The sequence below is a fragment of the Plectropomus leopardus genome, chromosome 6, assembly GCF_026936395.1.
Source record: "Plectropomus leopardus strain MGB_pleo_1.0 chromosome 6, ASM2693639v1, whole genome shotgun sequence".
Classification (NCBI taxonomy): domain Eukaryota; kingdom Metazoa; phylum Chordata; class Actinopteri; order Perciformes; family Serranidae; genus Plectropomus; species Plectropomus leopardus.
The window spans coordinates 926,621-937,218 of record NC_142181.1 but is presented as its reverse complement, the minus strand read 5'-3'; the positions used below and the strand labels follow the sequence as shown (position 1 = coordinate 937,218).

General features: G+C 39.9%; 1 protein-coding gene across 2 annotated transcripts in view; it reads right to left on the bottom strand.

Annotated features, from left to right (window-relative positions):
• LOC121942834 (exocyst complex component 3-like protein 2) overlaps positions 1-10,598 on the bottom strand; it is a 53,878-nt gene that overhangs the window by 29,825 nt on the left and 13,455 nt on the right. For both annotated transcript variants that reach the window (XM_088078425.1, XM_088078424.1), the window contains one exon: positions 257-766. In XM_088078425.1, coding sequence (XP_087934551.1) covers positions 257-729 — 473 coding nt within the window. In that variant the 5' untranslated portion in view covers positions 730-766. The remainder of the gene's footprint in view (positions 1-256; positions 767-10,598) is intronic.

The window sequence follows — 10,598 nt, the reverse complement described above, 5'->3', positions numbered from 1 at the left end:
TAGGACATTTCTGGGATCGTAGCTCTTTTCTGGGATTTTCAGATATTTCTACAATTTTAGGATGTTTTTAGGATTTTAGAAGGTTTCTAAAATTTGGGACATTTCTCGGCTTTTTGGATGTTTCCAGGATTTTAGGACATAGGACACCCTATTGGGGACCGGATTTGGCCCGCGGGCCGTAAGTTAAGTGTCACTGCTCTGACTCTCTTCATCCGTCTTATCTCCATCGTCTCAACATTTCCATCGTCTTATTTACCTCAGCAGACTTCCTTCAGAGCTCCTCCTCCCTCTCTTCTTCTTCTCTGAAGGTGACGGCGTTCCTTGCAGTGACCCCTGTGGGGACGGCGTTGCACTTCCTTTGCTCCGCCCCGACACTCTCAGGTTTTTTCCCAGCTTCCCCAGCGTCTTCAGCGGGGACTTGAACTTGAATGATCCCTTCACCGAACCTCCGCCTCCACCTCCGCTCCCCTTTTTCCCCTCGTTGGCCTCGTTCTCGTCCTCCTCGTCCTCGAACGGGTTGCGGTCCCTCGGCACGTCGCCGTCGAGCAGCGAGCTGCCGGGGGACCAGTGGTCTCCGTGGCCGCCGTTGCCGTGGATGCCGTCATCATTGTCGAAGGGGTTGTGATGGTGGGGGGTGATGTTGAGGCTCATCCTGCGCAGGATCCAAGCGTTGTCTAGAGTCGGACCACCGCCTTTCAGGCGCACTGGGAGGTTTTTGAGGACAGGCATGATGTAGAGGGGGGAAGGGGGGCAGGGAGGGAGGAACCTGGAGAGAGAGATCGATCAATCAGTCAATCAATCAATCAATCGATCAATCGATCAATCGATCAATCGATCAATCAGTCAATCAGTCAAAGAGCTGCAGAGGACTTCTGGTCGACTCTGTTTCTACTGGACAGGTTCAGGTTTCTGAACCACGATGCAAAAACAGAAATTAAATTCATTGAGGCTGATTATAGATGTTTGATAAATGTTTGAGCTCCTAAAGATTCAGTTATTTGATGTAAAAAAAAAAAAAAAACATCAACATGAGATTCAAAACTCAAACTTTTCTGTCAATAACTCTGAGTGAACCGTTTTTGTTCCGGCTGTAAAAACCACTGTATCATCAGCAAAAGGTGGAATTCGCCGATTTTCTCAAAGTTTCGTAAGTGTTCATCGGGAGCAGTTCGACAGGACACTTCGACATGTTACCTGGAGGAGCCGGGGATCGAACGCTAACCTTCAGATTAGAGGACGACCCGCTCTTCCTCTGAGCCGCAGGTTTAAATAAATTAAATACAAAATTGTAGGTTGAGGATCATTTTAGAGAGAAACACTTCATTTAAAGTACATCTCATATTAAACTACTAATCAAACATCTTTTAAAACTATTATTTAAAAATGTATTACATTTTTATATTCTATTTACAAATTCCAGTTTTTAGTCTTTAAGTAACATTTTTCGATTTATATGGATTATTATTTCAATTATTATTTCCTTATTAAATAATAATAATTATAATTATAATTATTAAATAATATATTATATAGATTATAGATATATATAGATATAGATTTATAATTTTTAATCGATTTTATAAATAAAATAAGTTAGAATTATTGCTATTGGCAGTGGTATAAATGTTGCCTGTTTAACACACCTGGGCAGGACACCTGTTGAGACTTTGGGGGAAGCTGCTGATAAGACGGCGCCCTCGCTGAGACCGTTTATGACTTTATGACAGATAACGCGCGGTGGTGACGCACGGTCGCCACAGCAACACATCCTCTTCCTGCTCCTTCTCCAGGACAACAAGCTGCCCGAGCTCGAGAACAGATTCAAAAACGGAAAAATCTCAAAGGAAAAATACAGAATTTAAAAGTGCGCCGACAGATTGGTTTGCTTTTAGCGCCGACGCTGCAAAGTTAGAGAACTAAAAATCATAATCGGCACCCTGCAGGGGGCCATAACGTGGTAAAACATATTAGTTAATGCTCTTTTTTACATGTATTAATTAATTATTAATATTATAGACGTAATCAGCCGTGTTTCCTTCATTATAATGCTCAAACTATATTTTTTTTTACTTAGGTAAAATTTACCGGCCCTTACTCTGAAGTTCAGAAGTTTATACATTTGTTTTTGCAATCTGATTCCTTTTTTGTGTGTTTGTTAACATTTTTATTCCTTTTTAAAAAAATATTTTATTCATTTACAATTTTTTCGGGTAATTTTACTGTATTTTTTTGTTATTTCTTGCTAACTTTGGGGTCATTTCTGCTTTCATGCTCACTGACGTGTAAGCTGAGGATGCAGCGATGGTGGTCTTGCAAAATAGTGTCTATGGTGGTTATGGTTGTTATGGTGGTTATGATTGTTATGGTGATTATGGTTGTTATGGTGATTATGGTGGTTATGGTTGTTATGGTGGTTAAGGCTGTTATGGTGATTATGGTTGTTATGGTTATTATGGTGGTTATGGTTGTTATGGTGGTTATGGCTGTTATGGTGGTTATGGTGGTTATGACTGTTATGATTGTTATGGTGGTTATGATTGTTATGGTGGTTATGGTGGTTATGGTGGTTATGATTGTTATGATTGTTATGATTGTTATGGTGGCTATGGTGGTTATGATTGTTATGATTGTTATGATTGTTATGATTGTTGTGGTGGTTATGGTGGTTATGGTTGTTATGGTTGTTATGGTGGTTATGATTGTTATGATTGTTATGGTTGTTATGGTGGTTATGATTGTTATGGTTGTTATGGTGGTTATGATTGTTATGGTGGTTATGATTGTTATGGTGGTTATGATTGTTATGATTGTTATGGTTGTTATGGTGGTTATGATTGTTATGGTTGTTATGGTGGTTATGATTGTTATGGTGGTTATGATTGTTATGGTGGTTATGGTGGAACATTTGCAGAATTCAGAAGCCAGAAAAAACAGCGCAGACAAACTTCAGACCGACTTCAGAGTCTGAAGGTGTGTCATCACGCCATGTTCATGTGAACACACCCAAACTGACCCTTACAGTCTTGTGAAACTTGACTCACATGCAGCGACTGAACATCCGGAAAATAAAGTTTAACCAGGAAACGTCTCTGCGGTCCAACAGCTGACCTCGCGCCACGGCAACAGGAAACACCGATTTCTGATTGGCTGCCAGCTCTGTGTGTTCACCTCATGTGTTGGCAGTTACCTGGGAAACCTTCAAGGACTTCTGGACAATCCTCAAGGACCCACTGAAGCTTTTTAACCCTTTAACACCTGGACTATCATCAGTATTCAGACGCCTTTTACTCCATTAAAACTTCTGAAGCCAGAAAGTATTTTTGGTTTCAGCAAAAAAATAACTAACTAACTGCAAGAACTTCGGAGAAGATGACAAGAAAACGACCGGAAAATCAGTTGTTTGAAAATAGGATGTTTGCTTGTTTGTAAAAGTCTTTAAAAATATAGGCAAGATTTTCAAAAGAATAATAAAATAATATTTACATGTTTGAAATCATATCACAGAAACATGTACATGTTTGTATGTAAGTAATTCACTTTTATTTCATTCTTGTTTTAAAAAAATATATATCGTTATAGTTGTCATTATTATTGTCATTATATTTGTCATTATTATCAAATTATTATTATTAAATTATTAAATTAAATTAAATTAAATTATTAAATTATTATTATCAAAATTATTATCATTATTATTATTGAGAAATATGCTGCAACTTTAAGGCGATGCCATTTCAAAAACAAATATCTGAAAATACAAATCAATGTTAAATCTGTCAGTCTTTGAAAATATATATTTTAAATGTATTCAATATTATTATTATTATTATCATTATTATTATTATTATTATTAACTTTCTTATATCTATTTTTTATCTCTTTTTTGTTTAGTTTTTTGCTTTTTGTTTAATCCTTTTATTTGCTTTTTTGCTAAATTTATGGTAATTGTCTTGTTATTTGCAACTTGTAAGTTCTTCCTGTGTTTTTGACAGAAATCGAGCCAATTATTATGATTATGGTTTTTACTATCATTATTATTATTATTATTATTATTATTATTATTATTATTAACTTAACTGCAGGTTACCATAGCAACAATGCAGATCAGTTGGCTGTGAATTAACCCACCTAGAAACACACTTTAACATACGGAGCCGGGCTCTGCTCCTCTGGACATCACATGACACACACTGACGTAATGAGATGTGATGACATGTGATGACATGTGATGACATGTGATGAGATGTGATGACGTGATGACTCGTCCAGCGCGTTACTGACGGAGCCGCTCCTCAGTCAACAGGAAGCTGGGGAACAGACCCCGCCCAATCATAAAGCAGCTGAAGTCACACGTCTCCATGGCGACAAAGCGCTGGGACATAAAGTGATCAAACATTAACAGCCGTTAACGCTGAGATGAGTCACGGAAAACTTCTTAATGATTAAAGAGAAATCGGCCTTCAGGCTGGAGAACAAACTGTCTGTTTGAAATTATAAAGTTTATTACTCAGAGCCTAAAGCAGGCGGTCTGATCTGATCACAGTAAAGAGTCATCTGAGCGGATTTACATCAAACTGCCAACAATCAGAAACTTTCACACAGATTATTGACGCTGCCTCATCAAATACTACAAGTGGAGGAAGTATTCACATCCTCTACTGAAGTACAAGTACTGATGCAACACTCTGAAAATACTGTTACAGGTAAAAGTTTGCACTGCAGCAAAATGTATTAACCCTTAAAATGTGGAAAATGCAATGGCCAACTAAGCAAAATACGGCCCCAAAAATTTCAAAGAAATTGGTAAAAAAAAAAAAAAAACAACATAAAAACATTTTTTTTAAAGAAAAGTATCTGAAAATATGTGGAAAAAAATAATACAATTTCAAAAAATCACCCTATTTTTTAAAAATAGAACAGTGAAAAATAGGAAAAAGTTTTGTACAAAAAAGCACAAACAATTAAAGAAAATAAATTGTCAACAATTTTCAAATACAGTAAAAAAATAATATAAGTAATTTCAAGGAGAATTTTTCCCCCAAACTAGTCAAACCAATGAGGTCCAAAGCCTCCATACAACAGGGGCGCTAAATGACGGTATGTTATTGTTTATAAAGAGCTGCTGACACGTATGTTATATGTCACATGAGAGGCCAATGTTGCGTTAACATCATGCCTCTTTGGTTTCAGTAGTGCCAGCATGCTGCCTAAATCACACTCTGGAGCCACATGATGCCGCCGTCGTTTGTTTCTGTGTAAAAATGCGAAGGAGTCGTGAAGACGAGACTTCAGAGAGACTCTGTGTAGAAAACGCCGCCATCAGAGCGTTGAGAGTGAACCCGAACTTCAAACAAAGAGCCGAAAGTCGCTTTAAAGCTCCTCAAAGCCGCAGATTCAGCTGATCGTGTTTTTACATAAATATCAAAATATCAATTAGAGCCACTTTAACAAACACGTCAACTCCAACCAAAAACACTCACACGGTCCTTTAAAGTTCGGGTCTAAGTGTTGCCATGGTTACAGTGTGTGAGTGTGTGTGTTTGGTACTATAGATCTCTTGTGAAGAGTCGACTTCCTTTGAGGACAAACTGAAGTCCTCATCACATAAATCATGAAGTTTAAGGCTGAAGACTCGTGTTAAGGTCAGAGGAAGTCTGCAGGACATGAATGGAAGTCAATGTGATGTCCTCTGAAGTGATGGAAACCTGTCTCTGTGTGTGTTTTTGACCCGAGTCACAGCCCTGCTGTGCATGTTAAATAAAGCAGCTTTTTAATGCAAACTGCGTGAAAATAACAAATGTCGAAAAACCACAGAAAAGTCCTAAAATCCTAAATGTCCAAAAAACCCAAAAATGACAAAAAAACAGAAATATGTCTGTCTGTGTGTGTGTGTGTGCGTGTGCGTGCGTGCGTGCGTGCGTGCGTGCGTGCGTGCGTGCGTGCGTGCGTGCGTGCGTGCGTGTGTGTGCGTGTCACTGGGAGCGGATGTTGTTCATGTTGCTGGTTTTGCAGCCTCACCAGCTCAGGACAAACTGCTGCTGCCACAAATAGACACATATGAACACTAAGGAAGCCACACACACACACACACGCGCACACACACACACACACACACACACACACACACACACACACACTGAAGTGAGGGTGAAGTGGGAAGTGATTCAGCGGTGTTGGCTCCATAAATACCCAGCAGCCCCGGCGGCGGGCTCAGGAAACCCCACGTGGAGGCCGGCGGCGCTCACACACAGCCTGTTTTCTTCAGGAGGGTCGCAGGGCATCGCGGAAGCTCCCGGACACAAACAATGGGAGCGGAAAGGACGGCGATACTGTGACGGACAGAGGCGAGGACTCCTGGGTCTCTGGGTGGGGTCCACAACACCAGAACCCACCAGGCTCCAGTCAGCTACCTCTGAGGGAGGCTCGCACCTGAGGACCGGAGCAGACGTCTTCAGACCCTCAGACGTCTCGTGGCGATGGCGTGAAGACGCGGCGTCAGGTGGAGGGACAGGTGCACGACGACAGGAAGTCAGTCGCTGCAGGTCGCCATCAGTCTGAGCTGATCAAGGCTTCGTTTCCACCGAAAACTTTCTACACATCTCAAAAAGTTAGAATACGGTGAAAAAGCTCAATATTTTCCATCAGTTTTCTCTCATCACACAAACTAAAATGTTTCAAGCATTTTTCTATTTTACTTTTTATAATTACGGCCTACAGCGGGAAAAATGTAAAAAAAAAATTTGAAAAATATAAATAAAAATTTAAAAAAGATTTTAAAATATCAGAAACTCCGACCCTCCACGTCACGCCACATCGATGCAGTAATTCAGCGCAGCCCCAACCAAATACCGAGTTTATAAATTAACATACTAGTTATTTTTTTAATGATCTTATGAAATATCCTAATTTGAGATACTGGATTTCTGATTTTCATGAGCTAGAAGCCACAATTATTAGAATTAAAACATAAAAAGGCTTAAAATATTTCAATTTATGTGTGAAGAATATACAATATATGGAAGTTTACATTTTTTAATGAAATTACGAAGAAAAATCAACTTTTTCACGATATTCCATTTTTTTGAGATGCTTCTTATCGTACCTCTGGACCCAAAAGTGACTCGTGCGAACACGAACCTGCACCCGAGAGGTTCGCGCTGGGCGATAAATCGATTTTATCCATGAATTCAAACTTGTGGTTCAGGATGATTTTTAAAATGCAAATCTCGATTTTCTCTTCAAACAACACGACAGCGAGCGAGAGAGAAAACGGGCGTAAGAATATCAGCTTCTGTTGTCATCTCGTGAGTGTTTGGGCCTGAGCACACTGATGATGTCATACTTAATGACCTGATCGAGCTGCGACCGTCGCCGCAGTAAACTCTGCATCAGGGCTGTGCAATTCATCAGATCGTACTTTTCCACTTTCTGGTCTGTAAGTTCTGCCCTGAAGGCCGCGTGCGGCCGATACGACCAGCGAGGCGGGTCGTATCAATGCGAGGAAAGACGACGGTGAGCAAATTAGGCCGAATATTTCCGTTTGTGTTGGAAACGCGGCGTCTGACGCAGAGCAAAAACTGATAAAATGTGAGACCTTCTGCACGCTGGTGTCTGCACGTCACGGCAGCGCGTCACATCTTTTCAGTCATCTGAAGTTTAAACACAAAGTGACCAAAAAATTAAAAAAACTGACGTCCACGGCTGCGCAGTCTTCAGTTAAAGACGCGTTTTATAAAGCAGCTCAACATGATTTAAATTAAGGAATTAAAAGAAGCTCAGTGGGAAAAGTGTGGCGGGAAATTAAAGGTCAACCGTTTACAGTTTTTTTATGATCGATAAATGTAACAAGTTTAAAAAAGTCAAAGAGTAATCGTGGTAAATGAGGTGATTTCAATACTGACCAAAATAATCGTGATTATGATTTCTGCCATAATCGAGCAGCCCTACTGTGCATGGAAACACACACACACACACACACACACACACACACAAACGTTTCAAAGACAAACTCTGAAATCAAAACATGCTTTGAATTTTTAAAAAGTTTAAATATGTTTGAAGAATCCAGCACATGCTCAGCTGCAGACGTGACTCCACACACGACTTCAGAAACGCCATTAACTCGACGCTGATCGATCGCCATGTTCGCCGCCACATTTAACATCATGTGAAGGTGACGAGGTCGCGACCTTCCAAACCTCACAAAACACAAACAGGAAACCAGGAAGAGAAGCAGATATCCAATCAGAAGGAGGCAAGGACCCCAGCCCTGACCTGCAGAGAGTGTGTGTGTGTGTGTGTGTGATGACTAATGGCTGTGGAGATAATCAGCTGATGTATGTGTGCTGAAGGAAACAGCGAGGACGGTCAGCGCGGTCAAACATGAAAACAGGAATCATTTATTAACGACTTCCTGCTCAGACTTTATCTTTATTTCCAGTTTTAACTGCGATTCATGACGCCGTGTTTCTTTTCTTTATGAAACCAAAACACGTAATATTTATCTCCGTTTTCAGGATTATACTTAAACTGAGGGAACATTTTCAATGCAGAACTTTACTTTGTGTTGTTAGTACTTTTACTGCAGTAAAGTATCTGAATACTTCCTCCTCCAATGACTAAAACCAAATGCAACGTTGTGTAATTGAACCTCCGGTTTGTAACATTAAATACTGTTAGAAACGGAAAACAATATGATAAGTCCCCCAAAACATCCTAAAATCCCAATAATGTCCTAAAATTGCAAAAGTGTCCCAAAATCTGAGAAATGTCCGAAAGTCCCAGAAATGCCCCCAAATCCCAGAAGACGTCCTTAAATCACAGGATTATGATTCAAGTCCTTGAGTCTCTGCTTCAGCCGGTCATAAATGAAACCATGTCCCTCAGTGGACGGGCGGAGAAAACCAGTAAGTGGCAATGGTTCCAGTGACTCAGCTTACTGACGACAGTCTGCTGAGTCACTGACGCTCAGTTTGGGAAAAAAAGTCCAAAACACGTTGAGACACAAGAGGAGACATGTTTCTCCAAAAACTGTCCACTTATCATTCCACTGAGTGACAAGCAGAGTCCCAGTAACACATCATCTGTGTGTGTGTGTGTGTGTGTGTGCGTGTGTGTGTGTGTGTGTGCGCATGTGTGTGTGTTTGGTACTATAGATCTCTTGTGAAGAGTCGACTTCCTTCTGAGGACAAACTGAAGTCCTCATCACATAAATCATGAAGTTTAAGGCTGAAGACTCGTGTTAAGGTCAGAGGAAGTCTGCAGGACATGAATGGAAGTCAATGTGTTGTGCTCTGAAGTGATGGAAACCTGTCTCTCTGTGTGTGTGTGTGTGTGTGTGTGTGTGTGTGTGTGTGTGTGTGTGTGTGTGTGTGTCTGTGTCTGTGTGTGTGTGTGTGTTCGTGTTCTTATACTCCAGAGAGGAAACACACGATTTAACCCGAGTCAAAGCCCTGCTGTGCTGGTTAAAAAAGCAGCTTTTTAATACAAACTGAATGAAAATAACAAACGTCCAAAAATCCTGAAAAACATAGACATTCTTAAAACATAGAAACGTCATAAAATTCAAGTAAGGTCCAAAAATCATAGAAACGTCCTAAAACAATAAAAAAAGTCCTAAAATCTGAGGAATGTCCTGAAGTGTGGCCGCTTCATTCAACAAGCCGCGCTGAGCTGAGCTTTTTAAATAAAGTTGAAGTTGTTTTTTTTCTGAAATATTTGCGTTTTTTATAACATGTATGTTTTCTTGTTTGAGAAATAAATATATTCGTAATATAAAAATATAAAAAAAATAAATAAATAAAGTTTAAGGTGGTTTGAGACTTTTTTTGAACAGTATGTAAGTTAAAAAAATAAAACAATAACTAAAAAAAATTAAAAAGTACATGTGGACCGGGTGTAAACCTTGTCATATCTGAGGGCCTGTGATACACGTTACACACATGTTGTTGGTCACGCCTTGTTTATGATGTCGCCGATGACGTCAATCAGACAGTCAGCTCCACCCGCCGACTGATGGCTGATGGGACTTTGGAGCCAATAAAGTTTTTTTTTCTCATCAATCATCGACTCTGATGGATCCTGAACACACAGACTGACCTCAGATCAGTTTAAGGCTGTTCAGGTTTCACTCTACTGACTGAGGTCACAGATACCCATGATGCATCTGTGTCTCATTGAGTGAAAAGCGTCCTCTCGATTCATTATAAATAAATATATATACATGTATAATAGCTCCGTGGTCCTCTCTGTGTCTGTGAGGAGCGCTGTAATATTATCTTTTCCCTGCAGAGAGGAATGTGTGTCGCTGAGTGAGCGTCTCAAAGTGCAGCGCAGAGGTCACATGACTCACAAGACACACGGAGACACACACTGAGCTGAAGACAAACGTCACCCTGGACCGTGTCCCTCGAGACAACAGAAATAAAAACTGCATATGAGAGATAAAAACGAAAAAAATGCAAAAGGGAAAACATGCTGAAAATGAAATTTTAGAAAGTGTGACAAAATCTTTTTAAAAAGCCGCAAATTTAAAAAAAAGAAGCCGCAAATGGAGGGACAAAAGTATCATAAACTGAGATAAATATGGCACAAATGAA